This window comes from Chlorella variabilis (genome assembly GCF_000147415.1).
Source record: "Chlorella variabilis unplaced genomic scaffold CHLNCscaffold_24, whole genome shotgun sequence".
NCBI classification, from domain to species: domain Eukaryota; kingdom Viridiplantae; phylum Chlorophyta; class Trebouxiophyceae; order Chlorellales; family Chlorellaceae; genus Chlorella; species Chlorella variabilis.
In genome coordinates, this window is record NW_005435064.1 from 454,570 (window position 1) to 475,408 (window position 20,839).

The 20,839-nt window shown below is 61.9% G+C and overlaps 4 protein-coding genes across 4 annotated transcripts in view; 3 read left to right on the forward strand and 1 right to left on the reverse strand.

The window, feature by feature from the left end:
- The first annotated feature begins 1,637 nt into the window (after positions 1-1,637).
- On the forward strand, positions 1,638-7,846 carry CHLNCDRAFT_32691 (hypothetical protein). Its single transcript, XM_005844126.1, has 18 exons — positions 1,638-1,797; positions 1,900-2,011; positions 2,129-2,234; positions 2,515-2,566; positions 2,748-2,847; positions 3,052-3,309; positions 3,464-3,531; positions 3,620-3,752; positions 3,896-4,032; positions 4,158-4,236; positions 4,440-4,546; positions 4,676-4,770; positions 4,931-5,243; positions 5,411-5,653; positions 5,835-6,012; positions 6,094-6,575; positions 6,776-6,940; positions 7,087-7,846. Exons 1-18 carry the CDS (start codon positions 1,765-1,767, stop codon positions 7,585-7,587), a joined length of 3,162 nt encoding a protein of 1,053 aa, XP_005844188.1. The 5' UTR covers positions 1,638-1,764; the 3' UTR covers positions 7,588-7,846.
- Positions 7,847-8,381: 535 nt separating this feature from the next.
- On the forward strand, positions 8,382-8,979 carry CHLNCDRAFT_139355 (hypothetical protein; the record flags this gene model as incomplete). Its single annotated transcript, XM_005844127.1, has 2 exons — positions 8,382-8,680; positions 8,943-8,979. The coding sequence occupies 2 exons, from the start codon at positions 8,382-8,384 to the stop codon at positions 8,977-8,979; spliced, it is 336 nt and encodes a 111-aa protein (XP_005844189.1).
- Positions 8,980-9,023: 44 nt separating this feature from the next.
- On the reverse strand, positions 9,024-12,893 carry CHLNCDRAFT_59012 (hypothetical protein). Its single transcript, XM_005844210.1, has 13 exons — positions 12,663-12,893; positions 12,469-12,561; positions 12,214-12,308; positions 11,918-12,117; positions 11,505-11,755; positions 11,252-11,386; positions 11,007-11,186; positions 10,769-10,894; positions 10,552-10,641; positions 10,349-10,412; positions 10,085-10,172; positions 9,905-9,984; positions 9,024-9,718 (listed from the first exon to the last, which is right to left on the reverse strand). Exons 1-13 carry the CDS (start codon positions 12,840-12,842, stop codon positions 9,444-9,446), a joined length of 1,857 nt encoding a protein of 618 aa, XP_005844272.1. The 5' UTR covers positions 12,843-12,893; the 3' UTR covers positions 9,024-9,443.
- A 2,191-nt stretch (positions 12,894-15,084) lies between these two features.
- The window catches only part of CHLNCDRAFT_139357 (hypothetical protein), a gene marked incomplete at both ends in the record, with an annotated part of 6,964 nt that continues 1,209 nt past the window's right edge, over positions 15,085-20,839 (forward strand). Inside the window, 9 exons of the mRNA XM_005844128.1 lie at positions 15,085-15,246; positions 15,539-15,635; positions 15,727-15,858; positions 15,997-16,056; positions 17,910-18,643; positions 18,775-18,954; positions 19,183-19,336; positions 19,493-20,487; positions 20,642-20,752. Coding sequence (XP_005844190.1) covers positions 15,085-15,246; positions 15,539-15,635; positions 15,727-15,858; positions 15,997-16,056; positions 17,910-18,643; positions 18,775-18,954; positions 19,183-19,336; positions 19,493-20,487; positions 20,642-20,752 — 2,625 coding nt within the window. The remainder of the gene's footprint in view (positions 15,247-15,538; positions 15,636-15,726; positions 15,859-15,996; positions 16,057-17,909; positions 18,644-18,774; positions 18,955-19,182; positions 19,337-19,492; positions 20,488-20,641; positions 20,753-20,839) is intronic.

Consider the following 20,839-nt stretch of genomic DNA (forward strand, 5'->3'; position numbering starts at 1 on the left):
GAGGCGCTCGGTCATGGCGCCAGCCCAAGCCGGCGCAAGCTGCGACAGGCTGTTGGGGTTGATCCCGCACACACTGACGCGAGTGATTCGATTGCAGAGGCCGAGGGCTGGCTGGATGGGGAGGAGGCGGATTTGGATGCTCCGCTGTGGCAGGACAGCTGGGATGCTGCCGGTGTTGCTTCACCCAGCTACGTCATTGTTCAGGTGCAGACCCCCACTGTCTGGTTGCCAGCATAGTAACTTGCTGCTGTTTCCTCCCCACACTTCATCACCCTGATGCTGCAGTGAATGTTGACCACTCACATGTCCCTGTTTTGGCCTGATGCAGCAGGCAGAACTCCTGCCCAGCAGCCAGCTGCTGCTAACCGACCTGCTGTTCCTGGTTCGGGATGCTATCGACCTGGCACTTGGTCAGGAATCAGCCACACCCGCCTGGGCCGCCGCCTACGGCTACCATCCCGGGCGCAGCCCCTTCTATCCGCTGACGGACCCTGTTTGGAAGGAGGTGGAAGGTGGCACGCAGGATGGTGCAAGCATGTTGAGCCATGGCGCCGGTTGGCCTGAGCCCCCTCCGCTACCTGGCAACCCGACGATGCAACGGCGAAAGCTTCAAGGCAGCGATGGTGTGGACTACAGCCCTAGCGACTATGAGGATTACAATTACGAGTGAGAAATTCAGATTCAACTTCTGGCGGTACCATTTGTGCTCTCATGCTCCCCCCTCTTTCCCTACCGCTGGAGCAGAATGGATGACGAGTCTTACCAGGCAGAGTCTTACTTTGGTGACGAAGACTGGTTTGATGATCCGTTAGCGAAGCTGACTGACAGCTGTGTGAAGTTGACTGACAGCACTAACCCTGCTGGCTTGGAGCAAGCGCCCCCCCTGCCCGTGTTTGCGGTCTGGACCGGCAGCAGCCGCGCTGCTGTGGTGCCCAGCAGCAGTGGGGATGACAATGGCAACGGCAGCACCGGGTGGGCAGCGACAGCCCAGCCGTTGGAACTCCTAGTCGCTCCGTTCTCCGCTGGAGCCCGCACCCCAGTGCCACGCATCGACTCAAAGCCAGGCCTCAAGTTTGATGCCAGGTGGGGGTTTCCCTGCAGTATCATACCATCTCTTCATTATACCAATGCTAGATGTTTTGGTGCAGGCTGATAAATGCGTAATGTTTGTGCGGCTGCAGGCTGTGATCCCTTACTGCTGCTCCTGGTTGTCTCCAACCTTCACTGGTGTGCTGTTCGCTCTGCTGCAGGCTCTTGGGCGCCGTCCTGTCTGCCGCCCTGGTCGTCCTCCTGCTTCTGGCTGGTGCCGTGGCGATGCGCAACGCGCGGCGCAGCAACGCCGACCAGGAGGAGAGCCTGCTGTACTCGCACATCCCGGGCACCCCGGCCAACGCTGCTGCCGCAGCTGCAGCCACGCCCTGGGCGGCCGGCAAGGGCAGTGTCACCGCCATCCGCGCCGCCTCTGGCGTCACCAAAAAGCTGAGCAACCTGCCAGCCTAAGATTAGCCTGAATTGGGCCCTGTTGGCCTTTGGCATTTTAGCGACAGTGCAGCGCGGAGGTCTTGCGAGCGGCGAGCCGGTCGGCGGCGGGACAGCCCGCATGTCTCGGCGCAGCGCAGCATCATGCAATATTTGCTTCCAGTCCTCCTTTCGATCACTCTTTGCGGGCCCTATTCACCGTGTAAACAGCCAGTCAAACAGGCTGGCGCCCACGCCGGCTTCGGGAAGCCGTGAGCGACTGCAAAAAGAGTCACGAGCTTGAGCATGGCAAGGATACAGAACATCAGGGGCCTCAAGGTGAGGAACGCTGATCGGGCGCACATGGCGGTTTCAGAAGGCGTCTGAGCGCTCGCAGTGTGACGTCACACACACAACCCTGCACCGCGATCGCACCCGCAGGCCTACATACAAGACATCCGCAACTGCAGCACCAAGGAGCAGGAGAAGGAGCGGGTGGACAAGGAGTTGGGCAAGATCAGGAAGAAATACACCTCGGATAAGGCCATGACGGGTGCGGGAAGCTGGGTGGCCGGCGGCGGGGGCGGCGGGCGGCAGAGGGTAGCGCTGGACTCGCCCGTGCTGGACTCCCGCTGTGCTGGACTCCCCTGCACTCCCCACCCTGATGCAGCTTACGACAAGCGCAAATACATGTGGAAACTGCTGTACACGCGGCTGCTGGGCTACGATGTCGACTTTGGAGTGAAGAATGCCAGCGACCTCGTCGCTGCGTCCGGGTGCGCTGCGCTGGCTGCGTGGTGGAGAGCACGCACTGTGGTTGTCTGGTGATGGGGGTGCGGTGGTATCTGTGTTTCACACTTTGAACCGTAGCCAGGGAGCCCAGCCAGCTGCAGCAAATGGCCGTGTGCTGTGTCGCTCAACATGTGGGAAGCATGTGCATGTTGTCCTGAAGCTGGAGCGTCGGCTGCTGTTTGGATCGGCTGCTTCTGGCAGTGCTCGTGGCAAATCTGTAAACCACCCTCTGGTGTCTGTGGGCTGCCGCCTTGTGTCCTGCAGGTATGCTGAGAAGCAAGTGGGCTACGTGGCCTGCTCTGTGTTTCTCAACGAGGTGCGCCCCCATCATCGTTGTCTCACCCCTGCCAATCGCTGCCTCAGTGCCGCACCTCTCGCGTCGCTTGACCCTGTCTTTGCCGGCCACTTGCAGTGGCATTGGATTGGCTGCTGTCACGCACGCTGCTCAAATGTTTTGCGCTTCCCTCCTGTACCGCTTCTTCCCTGGGTCGCCGCAGAAGGACGAGTTCCTGCGCCTGGTGATCAACTCCGTGCGCAATGACCTCATCTCCCGCAACGAGGCCTTCCAGTGCCTCGCCCTCGACTTCATTGCAAACGGTGCGGTCGCTGGTCAGGGCTGGCCTGCATGGCGAGCTGGACGGGGCATGTGTGGGAGGCAGAGGGGCCCATAGGGCCCCTATCTCAGCCGTTACGCTGCTGTATGATGGCGATGGCAAAATTGAGAGGCATGTATCCTTGTCCCTGTGTTACCCACCAAAGCGCCTTCCCTAGCTGCCGCCACTCCGCCTATGCATCCTGCAGTGGGCGGCTCTGAGTTTTCGCAGCTGCTGACGGGGGACGTGATGAATGTGCTGGCCAATGGCGCCACCCGCCCCGTGGTGCGCAAGAAGGCAGCGCTGTGCCTGCTGCGCCTGCTGCGCAAGGCACCGCCTGATGCCGAGATCATGCAGCCCGAGGTGTGGGGCGTGCGGCTGGCCACCATGCTGGAGGAGCGGGACATGGGCGTGCTGCTGGGACTGTCCACACTGCTGCTGGGCGTGGCATCGCGCAGCTACGAGGGTGAGCTGCCAGTGTTGGGGCAGCAAGGCGGCCAAGGAAGCGCCCTTTCTTGGCTGCCAACACGCGGTTGGCCGGCTTGGTGACTCGGAGCGAGAGACAGAGTACAGAGGAAGGTTTGTACAGCCTGCTCACCAACCGCCCTCCTTGACTCCAGGCTACGAGGCGTGCGTGCCGCGCATTGTGCGCATCCTGGAGCGGTGCAAGCAGCGCGATGTGTCGCAAGTGAGCGCAGAAGTGACATGGTTTCTGCAGGATTCGTATTCTGCACCTTTTTTGTACTGACGCGCGTTCCCCTCTGTTTCCCGTGCAGGACTACACCTACTATGGCTTGGCATCAACCTGGCTGCAAGTCAAGTGCCTGCGCGTGCTGCAGTACTTTCCGCCACCCGAAGAGCCAGCCGTGCGGCGCATGCTTGCTGACATCGTGAAGCGCATTTTGGGGGGTGAGGCAGTCCAAGGCACTGCAACAGGCGGCTGCTGCCGACAACGAAGCAACTGGCGCTGCCTGCAAGAGCTCGGTGCATGCGACCATTGTCCATCTCACTGGGCATCCTTGCTGCCCTCTTCTTCTCCACTCCCTTTGCAGGCTCCGAGCCGGTCAAGAATGTGAATAAGAACAATGCGGTGCATGCAATCGTGTTTGAGGCGGTGGCAGTGGCCATCAGTCTGGAGGAGCCGGAGCTGATGGCCATGGGCGTGGCACTGCTGGCCAAGTTCCTGTCGGTGGGTGGTGAGGCAGCTCATGTTTGTGGTATTCACCAGCCACCGCTGGCTTTGCTGCGCTGTACTGCGCTTGCCTGATCGTGGCATTCACTCGGCTGCTGCCCTGCCCTGCCTGCCCTGTGCAGGTTCGGGAGCCCAACCTCAAGTACCTGGCACTGGAGAACATGGCACGCCTGGCCGAGGTGCCAGCCGTGGTGGACACAGGTGTGTGGGGCAGGAGCTGGCACTGCAGTAATGGAGGTTGCACACTTTGCTGGGTGGATACGGGTGGGGCGGAGCAAGGGGGACAGAGCAAGTTTAGCCTGGGGATTTAGGCACCACACTCCGTTCCCTGCCATGTGCCAGCTAACCTGCTTACCTTGCTCTTTCCCGTTTGCCCACGCGCAATTGCCAAACCAACGCTGCAGTCAACCGCCACCAGAAGACCATCCTGGCCTGCCTGCGTGATGGCGATGTGTCCATCCGCCGCCGCGCCCTGGACCTGCTCTTCATCATGTGCACCCCCTCCAATTCGGTGAGCCGGCTAGACTGGCAAGCATCTCAAGGTTTTAGCCCCCAAGCCCTCGATTTACGGCCAGAACCTGGCCAAGCCCGGATTGCTGTATTTTTGCACAAGTGCACGCGATGATGCCCTGTGCTGAAGGCCGAGATTGTGGATGAGCTGCTGTCTTACCTCACGCTGGCCGACTACAGCATGCGAGAGGAGTTGGTGCTCAAGACGGCAGTGCTGGCTGAGCGGTAAGGGTGGTTGCTGGGGCTGGAGCACAGGGTGCCAGTTACTGACATTTGCTACTCGCTGCCAAACTGGCTGCTGTTGGCTGGCAGCCTGACTGCCTCGTGCCTGCGCCCTATCGCATCATCCTGGTCCTTCCCATGCCCACCCCTTTCCCCGCCGCAGCTTCCTGCCCTCTCTTGAGTGGTATGTAGATTCCATGCTGACCCTGATGGAGCGGGCTGGCGACTCGGCCATCAATGACCTCTGGCACAGCGTGGTGCAGCTGGTGACCAACAACCCTCAACTGCATGTGTACGCCGCTCGGCGGTGTGCCGAGGCACTGCGGCGGGGTGCCTCATACGAGGTCTTTGTCAAGTGCACCGGCTACATTCTCGGTGAATACGGGCCCAGGCTGGCGGCAGCGGGCGAGGTGCCGCTGCTGGAGCAGTTCAAGCTTCTGCAGGAGCGCTTTGTGGCAGCCAGCCCCGAGACCAAGGTGGGCAGAAGACGGGGGGTAGCCATCTCATGGAGGGCAGCCCAATTATGCTGCAACCACAGCCAAATTGGAGGAGCTGGGGCAAAGTGGCTGTGCTCGCAGCAATGGCACCAGGTCTGCCGCTTCGCCCAATTCTATCGCCAATTTGCCCTAGCGGCCACCTGCAGGCGCTGCTGCTGACTGTGTATGAGAAGTTTGCGGTGGCCGAGCCGGACAATGCCGCCCTCAAGGTAGCAGTGGATGCAGTACTGGAGCGGTATGCCGCCACGCTGGACGCTGAACTGGCACAACGTGCAGTGGAGTATCGAGGGCTCACCACAAGGCGTGCCGTGGCTGCCGCAGCGGTGCAGCCGCTGCCCAAGTGGGAGAAGCGCACCTCGCTGCTGCTGCGCCGCCTGGCGGAGAAGGAGGTGGGTTTTCCATAGGGGATGGGTATATGAGGGTGGTTTGTTGTGGAAGGTTCATCCTCGTGGCATGCGCAGAAGCTGCCCATCCATGAAAGAGGGCAGGCAAGGTGGCATCCACTGTCTTCATAACTGTAGTGCTTCCCTCAGTGGCGTCGAGCATGGTGGTGGTTCTGCTGCTCTGTAGGGCGAGGACACCGACGAGGCTCGGGAGCGGCCGGCCTGGATGAACCTGCCAGACGGTGCCGAGGATGAGGCAGCAGGAGGGGCCTCGGCGCCGCCGCCCTCGCTCGGCCTGCCCGGCACAGCGCCTGGCATCGCCACAGCTGCAGCCAATGATGCAGCAGACCTGCTGGATCTGCTAGGTGAGCATGCTATTGCGCCGCCATAAGTTGTCACATTCTGGCTGGTGGCACACTTCCTTCCCTGATATCCTGCTTCTGCAGACTTCAGTGATACTCCTCCAAAGGCCAATGGCACTGCATCCCCAGGGGCAATTGCATCGCCGGCTGCAGAGCCAGGAGCCCATGCAACTATGGGTGTTGCGTTAGCTGCGGCAACAGCGCCCGCTACCGTCATGGATCTGCTGTCCTCGCTTGGCAGCCCAGGCTCAGCAGCGCCGCAGCAGCCTCCCGCAGCAGCTGCCAATCCCTTCGCACCTGAGCTGTTGCCTGAAGTCGCGTCTCCGCCCGTGCCAGCACGCGCGGCACCAACCCCTCCGCCTGCTGCCGTTGTGCGCCCTGCAGCAGCTCCTGCTGCTGCGGCGGCCACCGTGATGGTGGCAGCCGACGATCCGTTTGGCGCTGATGTCTTTGCGGCAGCGGCGGCAGGGCCGGCGCCCATCCAGCCGGTTGGGGATGTGGCTGCCTGGTTCCACAAGCTGTGCACTGCCAGCAGCGGCATCCTGTACGAGGATCAGTACATGCAGGTGGTTGCCCTGGCAGTCATCTGGCGAGCGTGCATGCCGGGTCTTGCGGCATCGTGCTCAACAAGAGAGGAACACCCGCCCTTGAACGTCACTTTTCCTCTGCCTGGGCTCTTTAAGCTGCCTGGTTGTTTCCAGTGGCAGGCCGCCAGCCAGCTGACCCTGAAGTTTCCATGTGCCTGTGGTTCTGCCACTGGGTGCAGGTTGGCATCAAGTCTCAGGTGGCGGGGCCCACGGTGCAGCTGGTGCTGTTCCTTGGCAACAAGCACAGTGAAGCCCTGCAGCAGGTGGTGCTGGTGGCACCGCCCAGCCCCGCCTTTGCGTTCCAAATGGGTCCTGTGCCGCAGCAGCTGGAGCCTAAGAAGCAGGTGGGTTGGCGTGCCTGCTCCTGCTGGCCGCCTTGCTCAGCATGGGCTGTCTGTTCCAAGAGCTCCTTGGCCCTGGGCCTGCAGCTCAAAAGGCTGCCGTCACCTGATCGCATGCTCCTGTGGCCCTCAATCCGCATGCCCTGCAGGTGCAAGTTTCACTGTCGGCGACGTGCTTGGCGCCCTTCCTGGCTACCCCGGCGGTGCAGCTGGGCTACTCGGTACCTGGCACAGGGCAGGTGCTGAGTCGCAGCCTGGACCTCCCGCTGGTGGCTACCAAGTTCTGCGCACCCCCACCAGTGGAGGTGCCGGCGCCGGTGTTTGCACAGCGCTGGCAGCAGGTGGCGGGGCCGCCCTTCAAGCTGACGGAGCGGCTGGGCGGCGCAGCGCCAGCCAAAGCCGCCGCCGAAGCGCTGCTGCCCGCACTGGGTTTCAGGGTGCTGCCGGCGATGGACGGCGGCAGTGGCGATGCGCTCTCGGCAGTGTGCGTGTTCCAGTGTGGCGGTGCGGGTGGCACGCAGTTGCGCCAGGTGCCCTGCATGGTCAAGCTGGAGGGGCTGGGCACCCCTGCGGCCTCCCTGGCTGTCGCCACCGCCGATGCCACGGGCACGAACGCTATAAAGCAGGCCTTGAAGCTGGTTGTGACTTGAGCGCCTAGGAATTGCGCCCATTCTGCCATGCACAAAACCTGCGGCGCCAACATTATGTATGTCCGGTGTTTCTTTGTAGTCTGTTTGCGGCAGTGGAATTGGTGAACAACCATTCGCGGAAATGGGCCTAGAGCCACAGGCGCGTCTGGAACCAATCTAGTTAATTCCCTCTTGCCATTCCTAATTTGGCGTGTCGAATGTACCATTTGGGACGTGAAGGCTCCGGCGCAGAGCCAAGGTATTAATAGCCACTTGATGCCGCATTTTACCGCCGCCCGGGGCGCCTGCACGCGACCACGCAGCATATGCTGCTGTCCTGTGCTGTGACCGCCGCCGCCACCATGTGGGTAAGGCACGAGAAGGGGGGGGAGGTAGACAGCACTGCTGCCAGACCAGATGGGTGCGTGCGTCCTGCTACAGGCGGGCGGTCAGAATGGCGGCGCCAGCTGCCGGGAAGGGAGGAATGCCTCTGCAGACTCCTCTCGGCGCCATGGTGCGTGTGCCAGGCGCTCCACAGCAAGGCTGGGCCTGCCGGCAACCTGTATGAGGAGACGAAGGCCTTCAATTCAACAACTTTCGCGGAAGGCGCGCGGGACCTCGTTTATGGCATTATGCACTGCCTATGGAGAGAATACAAGCGCCATCGAGTTCGAGCACCAGCCGGGCTAGACCCAGTCTCAGCACGGGCGCAGCAGGCACGACAATTCGGCATTCCGGGCCACGCATTGCCGCTCTACGAACGCCTACACTGACCTGACAACCCAGCAGCGGCTGAATCAGGGGCGGCACGCAACATGCTGCAGTGCATCGGCCAGACCTCCTTCCGGGGCACTGCCCTGGCCGTGCAGCAGCGGCCCTCGGTCTCTCGCTGCGCAGTGTTGGATGTCCGGGCGGCGCAGTCGATGCAGGGCAAGGTAGTGTCCAGTCAGAATAAGACGGCGGTGGTGGAAGTGGCCACGCTTCAAGTTCATCCCGTCTACCAGAAGCGCATCCGCAAAACAACTCGCTACCAGGCGCACGACGAGCAGCAAATTTGCCAAGTGGGCGACACGGTGGAACTCGCGCCAAGCCGCCCGCTCAGCAAGACAAAGCGGTCAGTAGGGCAGCCTTGTGGCAGAGGGGAGAGCGGTCAGTAGGGCAGCCTGTGGCAGAGGGCATAGATAGCTGCACCAGATCAAGGAGCAGCAGTGACGGGTAGCTAGAGCTAGCTGGCATCTGGCACGGGAGTGGCCGCTGTTCACGGCAGGGAAACGCTGGCGCTGAAACACGACTGTGCTTGCAATTGTTTGCATGCCCTGGGCATGGGCTAATGATTCGATCATCAAGCTAATACTGTTTGGCCTCGGCTGCTGCAGGTTCACTGTCGAGAGTATCGTCAAGAAAGCGCAGTAGCTAGGCTGCCAGTCTCATTCTTGGCTTCCCTGCTTTTGCTGCTAGGTGAGTGCTGTTGCAGCTGGTTGCTGTGTCTCTCGCTTGGTCATTGTTTTCTTTGGGTTGGTTGGTTGAAAGGTAATTGGTTGAAACGTAATGACATCTGGTGCATTTGTTCGCACGTCTGCTGCAGGTTTGGTTTTGCCCTTCTCAATAGAAAAAGCTCAAAACCTTCGATGGTGTAACAATTGCACTCCTACAGCAGGCTGTTTAACGCGGCAAAACACACACATTTTTTGTCCTTAGATGCACAGCGTTGGCTGGCAGTACCCTTCTTGAAAAAGCATTGAAACCTTCTCTCGAAAGGCAAAGAGATAGCGGTCGGTGTGCAGTCAAGCCATCTCGTGGCTGCAAGCCATGCACGCATATCTCATTGTCGCAGGGCGCACTTCTGCTCCTCCTCCATGTTGCGCCCTGCTGGCATCCTAGTGCCAGGGCACTGCCAGTTCCGGGGTCAGCTGCGGCTTGTCCACCAGCTGGCTCCCCTTCTTCATCATGAGAAACAGCATCGCCCCTGCCAGTAACAGTGGCGCAGCAACCTGCTGCAGCAAAGTTGCAGGCGCCGCCTGCAGCAGCGCGCTAGCGCCGCCACCGCCGCCTGCCAGCAACTGCAGGTTCACAAATGCCAGCACGGCCAGTGCGGCAGCCACCAACAGCGGCACTGCTGGCGACCCCTGCGGCTGGAACGGCGATGGCTTGCCTGCGGGCAGCGGGAAGTCGTGCAATTTCCAATGGGGAAGCGAAATCAAAATGGTGGTGGCCGCCGCAGGAAGCCCTTCCAATTCAACCACCTTTCCTGCTTAGCTTGTTGGGCAGTGTCCCTCGCATTTCTTTCCTCTCAACACCCAAAACATACAGACTTGCCATCATCATCCCCCGCCCTCACCCGGCACCACCGCGTAGCTGCCGGTCACCAGGTCCAGTGCGTCCTGCTTGTGACCATCCTCAAAGTTGTTCAGGTAGTAGCTGAAACAGGGGGCGGCAGGTGATGGGAACGAAGAGGTTGTGGACCTAGATGAGAGAGGGCGTACCGCGCATTGGTCGTGCACCTCCTGCTGGCACCCACCGCGTCAGCGACTTGGCGCCGTCTTCCAACAAGCCCCAAATGTCTCGTTTGCCAGTGCGTGTGAAGGCGCTCTTCATGGCGCCCGTGCCTGCGCTTGGTGGGCGCGGAGAAGGCATGAAGGTTGAAAAGGTGCAGGGCATCAGTGCAGAGGGCCCTGCAGAACCACTTCTTAGCAGGTACAGGACCTGCGACCGCCACAGGACATATCCAGCTCGCAAACTGGAAACCATACCACGAGCTGCGCAGAGCCTGGCAGCTCCGCACCTGCATACTGATGTGAAACTTCGTCACCATGGTCAGCCCACATCACGCGGAAAGCACCATCCAGCTGCAGGGCAGAGAGAGGCGCGGGAGTGGGGTCACTGGTCTTCCATGACTGCAAGGTGGTGGGATGCTATGGTCGGTCGTCGCCCCACCAAAACTCCACCAATGCTCGCAAATGGGCAACAACCACCCCCACTGCCTGCCTCAGGGAAGGCCTGGGGCAAGGTCTGCGACTCAGCCAGCAGGCCCAGGCGCTGCAGCACGTGCTCCAGCTGCTTCTTGCCCAGCATGCCCTGCCGAGATTGGAACAAGAGATTGGGGGACAGATGGCCGACAAGCGGCAGGGCGTTAAAAGCAGATCGTGAGCGGCTGCCATGCATGACTCTGCTTGCTCATCCATACATGCAGCAGCCAGCACACCTGCACCACGTTTGTGCGGTCCAGGCAGTCGATACAGTTGGTGCGGAACACGCCGCTCTGCTGGCTGGCGGTGCCCGCATTGTCACGGAACCAGTACCCAAAGCGACGGAAGTCGGGCGCAATGGACTGCAAGGCAGTTGGATACATCATGGAAGGCGGAGGAGAAGCGCTGCAAGAGATGCAGAGTGCGGACTAAAGAGGCCCAGGCAAATCCCGCTGGGTAACCAATGGACCTCACCTCCCACAGGATGCCCAGCCGGGCATAGTTGGTGGCGCCGCACTGCTTATGGAAGTCAAACGGTTCCAGGCGGAAGCCGCCGCTGGAAGTGGCAGCAAAGCCGGCCGCGGCTTCGGCATATGCCTTTGACAGGCGGCCCTCGCGTCCTGTTTGGTTGGCAAGGTTGATGCCGACGACCTCCTGCAAAACACACTGATACTTTTCTGCAACGGTCCAGAATCGCGCGCAATCAGAAATGCTCCCACCTTGTAGCCCTGAATGAGGTCACGAGCGTGGCCCGCAAAGACGGGCTGGGAGCGCGAGGGCGGCGCAATGCGGATGGGGATCTTGTACTTGAGGCAGGGAGTCTGGCTCCACAGCAGGGGGATGGAGCCACGCACCTAAATGGGCAGGGGGGCGTGGAGCAGCCGGTTGAAGTGGGTCTGGCAGATGAGGGGAAGGGCGGGCAATTAGGCGGGCAAGCAGTGTGCACAGCAGCCCGCCGCCAAACACACAAACCTGCACAAACGCCGCCTGGACCGCGCCACCATCCACCACAATCAGCTGCTCGCTCTCCACAAAATTTGCCACCGCAGCTTCCAAGTCACTGCCACGCCGCCATTGGCGACACCCCACGCGCTTGAGCGAGCGGCGAGCCAGGAGGGTGATTGTAGCGGTGTGGGTGCGCGCAGCACCTCCCAGTCGGACACCTGTTATCTGACCGGCAAACCCCTGGAAGATGGGGGGCACGAAGCGGTGCATGCCCGCATCTGCAATCAGGGTACAGGGAGGGAACGGCGCAGAATCACACCACCACGAAGCTGAGGCATGAAACGAAGGGCTGCCACGACTGCTTGCACCACCAGAACAGCGGCGACCCACTGCCCAGCCCCTTCCAACAGCGAGCAAGCAAGCAGAACTGCAACACTCACCCAGCAGTGGCTGTGACAGCGCACGGTTCCAGAAGAAAGAGGGCGCAGCGCGCTGCCAGGGCGCCAACCCAGCTGCATGTGGATCTGCCTGCACTGCCTCGTACCGCTGCTGGCTCAGCGTCGGATCGCCCCCATAGGCGAAGTACAGGCCGCTGGCATACCGCTGTGGGTTTGTCCCCGACTTGAGCAGCTTCAGAAACCTGCATGGCAAGGAGCAGCTTGGCAGAGCTGAGTATCCAGGCCGCAGCAGCATGGCCCGGCACGCTCGCACACAGGTGGGCGGGCTGCTGACACGCCTGTGGTCGCTCGACTTCCACTTGCCGTTCCGGGTGTCTGCCAGCACTTCGACGGCGGTCACACGGTACAGTGGGTGGCCCCGCAGCATGGCAGCCTGCAGCCACACGCCCCACAGGCAGGCAGCCAGGTTGATTCGGAACGCTGCCCGCAGCAGACTGGAGCTTGCGTTGGAAACAGGCTGGGTGGCGCTGCGCAAGCAAAGGCTCAGCAAGGCCTTGCACCCAAACTGGCGGGGACGAAATTACCCACCCCACCTCCTCCACCGCGGTGATGACCACGAGCGCTGGCCCCGCCTCCAGCCGCGCGATTCCCAGCACTCCAAACACCTCGGTGTACCCTTTGTCCACCTGCAGGTATTTGCCACAATGAAAGCATGGGTGACGCACACCAACATCCACCTTCCCTGCCTCCAGCCATCGCCCGAGTTGTGAACGGCCACCACCCCCACCTTTGGGTGTTCTGCCAGCGCCAGCGTGCCCGTCTCCAGGTCGCAGGTCAGTGAGGGCCCCGCCACCTCGCCCCGCCATGAAGGCTGGATGACCACGATGCTGCCCAGGCGCTGGAGGCGCATCGTAGTGTGGAGCTCCAGATCGCCGCCAGTGGCGCTGCCAGCGGCCACCTCTGACATGGTCTCCTGACGGTATACACCTGTCCTGTGGACACTGCCCTGTCTTTAAGTGACCCCTTGCTTCCCTGTCCCGCTCAGGGGCGGCAAACCGGAAGCCTGGTTGTTAGGCCTCACCTCCAGCGCAGTGCTGGGGTACACCGGATCCGGCAAATCCTTAGTTCAACTTGGGCTGCAGCTAAAAGCCCGCTCTGAAGCAGCCGAGTGACAGCACGAACCAAGAACGCTCCGGGGAGCCCAACTCGACCGCCTCTGGCTACTGCTGGCGGCCCGGTCGGAGAGCAATCTCGGCCTGCAGAGAGTACGCACTGCCTGCAGGTACTGATGTACTGCGTGGCTGCAACCGGTTGCCGAGCTCTCCTCTGGATTCCTTATTTGCGTTGGGATCCCCGCATCGATTGCGCCATTGCTGAGCGGCTGACGCACCTGCAGGTCCGGTGTGGGTCACCCGCCGCTGGCGCCGTGCGCGGCAATGCGGGCAGGAGGGAGTTCCCAAGTTGCCTGCAGCAGGCGGCTCTGGCGCCTTGGCAGATGCCTCACAACACAGCAGTGCCACCTGCCCTCGGGCTGCCGTCCCTGGTGTGCCTGCAGTGATAATTCCGGGCCAAACCCTGAGATTCGGCCGATGAGTCAAAATGTCGGAGACAAAGCACCTCCCAGACCAACACCCGTGCAATTTCTCTGGGCAGGGAATGGCTCTTCATCCGCGGCCGAAGAGGCCACGCACGCTGCGTGCTGTGCCAGCTGGGCGCCGGTTTGACCTGGAAATTTTCTTATCTCTGTGAGGAGATTTCTTTGGATTTCCAGGCAAAGAGGAGAAGGAGTTGACAACCTTTGGATTTCCAGGCAAAGAGGAGAAGGAGTTGACAACCTTGAAACAGTCGCACAATAAGCTGAAGGTTGGCGCTGCAAGACCCCTCTGGAATGCATCCCTGGCTTGCATTTCATCCAAGGCCGTTCATTGCAATCCCTCTGATGCAGAACGAGCTCAACGCGGCAACAGCAGCACGTGACGCAGCTCAGCAAGAAAGAGATGCAGCCCAGAAAGAGGCGGATGCAGCAAGAAGCGAGCAGCAAAAGCTAGCCGGCAAGGCCACCTCTGCTGATGTCGCGCTGGCCACGATGGAGCAGCAGTTGACAGATGCCAAGAGCAAGCTTGAGGAGGCCACGAAGCACTTGGAGCTTGGCAATGTGAGATGAAGCCGCTGAAACCGAGCCGGCTGCGGATGCCAACAAACCAGCTGAGAGCAAGCCAGCTGAAACAACTACTGCAGACGCAAAGCCGGCAGAGGGGGAGCCTAAGCCTGCTGAACCAGCCAAAGGCTACTGAATCGGCCATGCCTGCCGCATGAGCGCCCCCGTCCCAATTTCTTTCGACGTGGAAGCATGTGAAATTGAGTCCATATCGTCGTGATTACCTCGTGCTGGTAGACTAGCTGGTCAACCTGTGGCCGCAGCAAGCTGCACAATTGCGGCTGCCCAAACATCAAAGGCTCATGGGCAGGATGTCCGCTGGATGCCCGCTTTCTGATTGCTCTCATTCCAGTTTACAGTCATGACATGCATCGGTCTCTAAAAATGGGGGCTGAAAGCACTTGTGCCACCGCCGGCGCCCGCCAGGTCGGCACGAGAGGATGCTACACCGGTCCCTTCTGACACTTGGGACACTTGTGGGCCCAGGCTGAATCTGAACGCCGCCGCAACACCAACACGCAAGACGCCATTCCTGTCGGGCAGCTACAGCACCTTTGCTGCGTGCCGCCCTGCTTCCAACCGAAGGGCTGGTGGTGTTCATCATCACACCAAGGGATGAACGCGCCGGGTCTGCGGCTTGCAGCGTGCCTGGCGGTGTGCGTCACGGCGGCTGGTGCCGTCGCCGGCGCCGCGCGGTTCAAGGCCGATGCCGGCAGTCAGGGCGACTCGTCCAGCACGGCAAGTCGAGCTACAGGATGTGATGATTGCGGCCATAAGTCGAAGAGCCATGCAGTTTGCCAACCACTGTAGTGACGCACCTGCGCCTGGTTTTGCCGCAGCCCCATGCAGCCCAGGATTGAGCTAGAGCCTTGCAGTTTGCCAAGCTTAAGGAGCGACACACCTGCGCCTGCTTGCCCCCATGCAGCCCTGGATTGAGTTGCTTTCCTGGAAACCACGGGCATACTTGTATCATCACTTCTTGTCCCCAGCAGAGTCCGATCATATCATTCAAATCGCGCGGCCCTATGTGCAAAAGAGCACGGTTGTCAACATGGATGGCAGCATCAGCGACGACCCCATCCGCACATCCTGGGGCACCTTCCTGACCCGCGCCCAGGATGAAGTCGTCTATGCCATCGAGCACCGGGTGGCCAACTGGACGCACCTGCCAGTAGAGAATGCAGGTGGGGTTCTCCAGGGCAAGAGGTTCCATGTACGCACAAGCTGCTTGTGGCTGACATGTTCCAATCCCTGCTTGCAGAGGACATGCAAGTACTCAGGTGCGGATCGACTCCATTGGCCTGCACCCCTCCATGCAAACACGCCATGCCAAAAGTAGCTGCCAAAAACGCGGCGCTCTGCTTGCTGCTGTTCCTTGCAGGTACCAAAACAATCAGACGGTGAGCATCTTGCGGTTACCCTAAGCTCCCATTGCCGTCCAGAGGCGCGTGCGCGCGTGGCGACTCTCCACTTCTCTGCTCTTTGCGGTTTCCTGCGAATCGCAGTACGGCGCCCACTGGGACGACCTAGACCTGGATGAGAACCCCGACGGCCTGGGAGGCGGGAGTGTGAGGGTGGCCACAGTGCTGATCTATCTGAGCGGTGAGCAGGGGGAGGCAGCCTGGACACAGCCAGTGGACAGTCATGCCCAGGCCCAGCAGCTTCCTTTCATGGCCACAACCCTGTTGTGCAGATGCGGAGGAGGGCGGCGAGACTGCTTTCCCCCACTCTCGCTGGCTGGACAAGGAGAAGCAGACGGCGGGCAAGGCGTTTTCCAACTGCGCCAAGGATGGCGTGGCTGCGTTGGCACGCAAGGGGAACGCGAGTGCGTCTGCAGCGGCGCATGGTGCCTGCCATGCCATCTGCTCTGACAGGACAGGCGAAAAGGCAGGTAGTGCTGGCATTGCAGTACGTTGCCTTGACTCCCAACTTCCCTCCCCTCTTTGCCTCCGTTCTGCTGCAGTAATGTTCTGGGACGCCAAGCCCGGCAGCATGCGGCAGGACAAATGGTCAATGCACACAGGTGTGGTGGTGGTGGTGGTGGTGTGTGTAGTTGTACGCCGCCGGAGACCTGCCTGCAGACTGGCACATGTTGTTTGCATGCAGGATGCCCGGTAATGAAAGGCACGAAATGGACTGCCGTGAAATGGATCCACGCAAAGCCGTTTGGCGGCCCCTATCCAAACCACCCGCTGGCCACCAGCGGGGCTAGTCTGGAGCGAGCTGAGCGGCTGCTGGCACAGAAGCAGGTGAGGCTGCAGCAGCAGCAGTGAATGGTCCGTTAGCAGTGATTTTGTGGGACTCAGATTTGGTAAGCATCTAATACGCCTGTTTGGCCGCCTGTCTGTTTGCGTGCAGGCCACACAGGAAGTGCCCAGACCAGTGTGCAAGGACGGCAACAATGCATGCGCTGAGTGGGCAGAGGATGGAGAGGTCGGTATGGAGCAGGCACTGAGGAAAGGCTTTGGTGGCGAGCGGGGTCCCCGCCTATTACAGCTCCCTTTGTATGTGGGAGATGCCTCAGTGCAAGCCAAAGCCTGAGGTTGATGCCATGCCGTGCAGTGCACCGCCAACTCCAAGTATATGCGGGAGGCATGCCGCCTCTCCTGCGGCGTTTGCTGTCCTGAAGGGGATGTCCTCTGCGAGCGCAGGCGCACGAGGATGATTGCGATGCAGCAGCACTGAGGAGGGAGCACTTGTGGGACAAGTGCTCCATCACCAATAACTGTTTATCATATTAGGAGTTCACCCGTTTGATCAACTGCACGTGATTGATGATGGTTGCAGCATATGGACAGCTTTTTCGCATCGCTGGTGATGATGGTTGCAGATACGGGCAGCTTTTGGTCCGTGACTGCCAAGTCGGGCAACAGCATGCGCGGCAAAACCGTAAAGCGAGCCAGCGCGGCATTTGCTGCTTGTGTGCGATTGACTGCCACCAAAGGGGTGGCTACAGCGGCCAGCGGATGATCCAAACCCTCGGTCCTGCGACGTTCACAAAACCGCTGGAGGCGGCACCCGCTTGTAGGCGGCACCCGCTGGGGCAGCGTCGTCGGCGTCTGCAGGCAGCGGTATTGGCCGGCCTTCATGGCCTTTCATGCGGAACAATGTGCCGACAAATGCAAATGCTTCGGATAGCTTACGTGGTGGCGGGCCTCCCAGGCGCCAGGCGGGGCTCCAGCAGGTTCCATACAGCAGCGTGGATTCAGAGGCACAAAGCCCTGAGTAGAAAGAAGATATGCGAGCGACTGGTGTACTGCGAGAAGGTACACACTCGCGCGAACATACGGCGCGGTGATTGGCTCATATTCCCGGTGCCCCGTGGAATCCACTCGCGTGTAATCCAGTCCACTCCACCAGCACGACAGGGAGAGGTTTCCCTGCCCCACTTGGCAGGTCTAGGCCTCTTCCCCGTTCGACTTCCATTATTTACCGCGTCTTCTGGCGAGTCCCAACAGCTCCCTGAAGCTTCCCTGGGTAGGTGAGCCAGCCCTTATTTCTGACGATCACCTGTCCAGTGCGCCGCTGCGGGTGGCTGAAACACGGGGCAGAGAGCCTTGAGCGGATGTGTCGCCTCAAGCTGGTGCTTGTGCTGCCGCGCTTGGTCTCCTGCCCCCGTCTCCTTGTTCCCTCGGGGCTCTGCTCGCCCGACTGTTGGCAGCTTCCTGGGGTGTTTGTTCGATCGGGCTGCAGCGCGCGCTGCTTTGCGCGAGGGGGTGCTGGTGCAGCCGGCTGCCACCGAGCCGGTACGCTGCCGGCCGCACCAGCACCCCACAATCGGCCCCGTGGACCCCATTCACACTCCACCCAGCAACGCGCCGAACTGTGCACAGTCCCAAATGCTGCCCCTGTTGTCCCGCCCGCCCCGTGCTGCAGGCGCCCGCACCATGCTGAGTGCGCAGGCCTCGGCCGCTGGCCAGGCTGCGCCCAGCTGGCCAGGCGCGCCGCCCGACCATGCCCATGTTGCGGCCAGTGGCTCCCCGCAGCAGCTGTCAGCCAGCAGTGGCAGCAGCCCGCAGGGCCAGGACATTCCAGCGCCTTTGGCAGGGGCTCTGGTGGGCGCGCCCGACACGGCATCCGCCTCCTCACAGCAAACTAGCCTGTTCCCGCGCTTCAGCCCAGACGCGCCCGAACTGTTTGCCAGCAGTGGCAGCACGGCGGCGGCGGCTGCCGCCGCGCAGCAGCAACAGCAGCAGCAGGCGGCGGCACTCAAGCAGAACCTGCAAAAGCTGTATGGCTCGCTGGGACTGCAGCACGGCAGCCGCAGCTCGCTGCCCGACATCCAGGAGAACGAGCCACAGACCAGCCTGCCATCCGACCCGCCGCTGTCGCAGCGGCTCCCGCCGTATGGCCGCCCGCCGTCAGGCAGGGCACTGTCTGATGAGGATCTGTTTGGCATGCAAGACCTAGGACAGGCAGCGCACGTGGCGCATGGCGGCAGCGCTGCTGCCAACGCCACGAGTGGCGCGCTGCCTGCCGCAGGGCCACCCCCGGCGGCAGACCTCAGCTTGGTGGGCCAGCTTCCGGCAGGCACCTCCCAGTCACGCACCCTGTTTGTGCGGAACGTAGACCCTAGTGTGCCTGAAGACGAGCTCCGCACGCTCTTTGAGGTGGGTCTTGTCAGAGGCTGGCGATGGCGAATGTTTCCACTCGGCCACTCACGTGTCGCTCTTGGCGCTTATGATGCTGGCCCTTTTTCCGACGCCTACCGCCTGTGCGCCTGTCTGCACGCTGCTTGCAGGCCTTTGGCGAGGTGCGCAGCTTGTACACGGCCGCCAAGGCGCGCGGCTTTGTGGTGGTCAGCTACTATGACACGCGTGCCGCCACGCTGGCCAAGCACACGCTCACAGGGCAGATGCTGGCAGGGCAGCAGCTTGATGTGCATTTTTCGCTGCCCAAGGATGACCGCGAGGCTGCACAGGTGGGTGTTGCCGACATTGTGTCCACGACTGATAAGGGCAACCGTTCTCTTGTGGGGGAAGGCGGCAGCCACACCACTCTGCCTTGCTGCCTTTGCCTGGCGCCGTGTGTGATCCTGCTGTCTTTTCCCCTGATCATTCCTCCCTTGCGGTCGTGCCGCCTTCCCCTGCTCATCGCTCCCGTTCCCCCAGCACCTGCCTCCTCATCCTGACGTCTGCATGGACTGCAGGGCACGCTGCTGGTGGCGAGCCTGGACGCGGGCAGCAGCCGCCAGGAGCTGCTCTACCTGTTCAGCCAGTACGGCGAGCTGCGGGACGTGGCTGACGACCCACTGGGCCGCCCCAACTGCTGTCTGGTGGAGTTCTACGACACGCGACACGCGGGTGGGCGCACAGCTTGCAGCACGCCGACCTGGTTGGCGGGGCATGCATGCTTGTGCTGGAGGTCATGTCCGGCACTCCCAAGCAGAGCACCAGGCACAACCATCCACCAGGCACTAACCACTACGCTGCTCTTCCCTCCCACCTGTGCGCCTGCAGCTGCGGCGCTGCAGGGCATCAGTCAGGCGCCCGACATGGCTAGCCGGCTGGTAGTGATGGACCCAAGTGCGGCGGCGGTGTTGCCACAGGCGGGCCCTGGAGCGCCATCAGCGGCCGCAGCCCAGCTCAGCACCTCTCTGTCTCACGACTACCTTGCAGCCATGCCATCTGGCGGGCAGCCAGGCAGCCAGTATGGCGGCGGCATGCGCAATGTTGGCTCCTCCCCCGCCTTGCTCTATGGCGGCGGCACCCACGGCAGCAGCAGTCAGCTAGACTACCTGTTGGCGGGCGGTGGCGGCGCTGCCTTACACATGCACCAGCAGCAGGCGGCCGCCGCCGCAGCTGCGCAGCAGGGCGGTGGCGGTGGCGCCGGCAGTTTTGACCCCACTGCACAGCTCCTGTCAGGGCTGGCAGCCGCTGACCCGCTGGCGGGCATGAACCGCAGCTTTAGCGAGATGAGCCTGGAGAGCAGCAGTGGGGCGCTCGGCGGCCGCTTTGCTCCCAACAGCATGAGCACGGGTGACCTCCTGGCGATGACCCAGGGGCTCCAAGGTGCAGGCTCCAGCGCCCTGCGTGGCATCGCCTCCACAGGTTCCATGTGGCCCCACCACCAGCACCATGCCAGTCTGGGCAGCAGCCCGGTGGGCACGGGCGCCTGGCCCGCTGCGCTGGTGGGCGGCTCCCATGGCAGCCTGCAGGACCTGCTGCAGAAGCAGGCGGCCGTGAATGCAGCGCTGCAGCAGCAGGCGGCGGCGGTGAATGCGGCGGCGCTGATGCAGCAGCCCAACCAGCTGGTGCAGAACGCTGCGCTGCAGGCGGCGATGCAGCAGGCGCTACTGACACAGCAGGCAGCGGCGCTGCTCGGGCATGGCGGGCTGCAGGGTGCAGGGCTGCTGGGCGGCGGTGGGCGGCGCGGCGTGGAGCCACCGCTAGGGGGCCGCCTCGCACGCCGCCCGCTCGACCCGGTGGCAGAGGCGGAGCGCCGCATGCAGCAGGTGTGCTGCTGGCCGCCTGTTGCGGCATGGTTGCGTGCCGCTTCCTCCTCCCCGCCCCTTGCGTTGTGCAACACCTCAACTTCGACCCTGCTGCCTGGTGGCCACAACCTGATGCCCTGAACTTGGCTCGAGTTCTGCACATTGGCGGCTGCAGGAGAAGCTGTACAGCCTGGACCTGAACAAGATCCGGGCTGGGGAGGACAAGCGCACGACGCTGATGGTAAAGAACATCCCCAACAAGTACACACAGAAGATGCTGCTGGCGGTAAGGCCGCAGGCACCGGGGTTGGTTGGTGGGGGGTGGGGGGGGTGGGGGGGGTGGAGGGGCTGGTGGTGTGAGTGCGCAGTGGAT

What these genes read in the sequence shown, in the direction of transcription:
- CHLNCDRAFT_32691 (XM_005844126.1), top strand. Translation starts at nt 1,765, where the DNA reads ATGGCAAGGATACAGAACATCAGGGGCCTCAAG. An exon ending in TGCTGGCCAAGTTCCTGTCG is followed by an intron (nt 4,033 to 4,157) that starts GTGGGTGGTGAG and finishes TGCCCTGTGCAG; the next exon opens with GTTCGGGAGCCCAACCTCAA. An exon ending in AGCTGGAGCCTAAGAAGCAG is followed by an intron (nt 6,941 to 7,086) that starts GTGGGTTGGCGT and finishes CATGCCCTGCAG; the next exon opens with GTGCAAGTTTCACTGTCGGC.
- CHLNCDRAFT_59012 (XM_005844210.1), bottom strand. Translation starts at nt 12,842, where the DNA reads ATGTCAGAGGTGGCCGCTGGCAGCGCCACTGGCGGCGATCTGGAGCTC. An exon ending in TCATCACCGCGGTGGAGGAG is followed by an intron (nt 12,309 to 12,468) that starts GTGGGGTGGGTA and finishes GTGTGGCTGCAG; the next exon opens with GCTGCCATGCTGCGGGGCCA. An exon ending in ACCTCATTCAGGGCTACAAG is followed by an intron (nt 11,187 to 11,251) that starts GTGGGAGCATTT and finishes TGTGTTTTGCAG; the next exon opens with GAGGTCGTCGGCATCAACCT.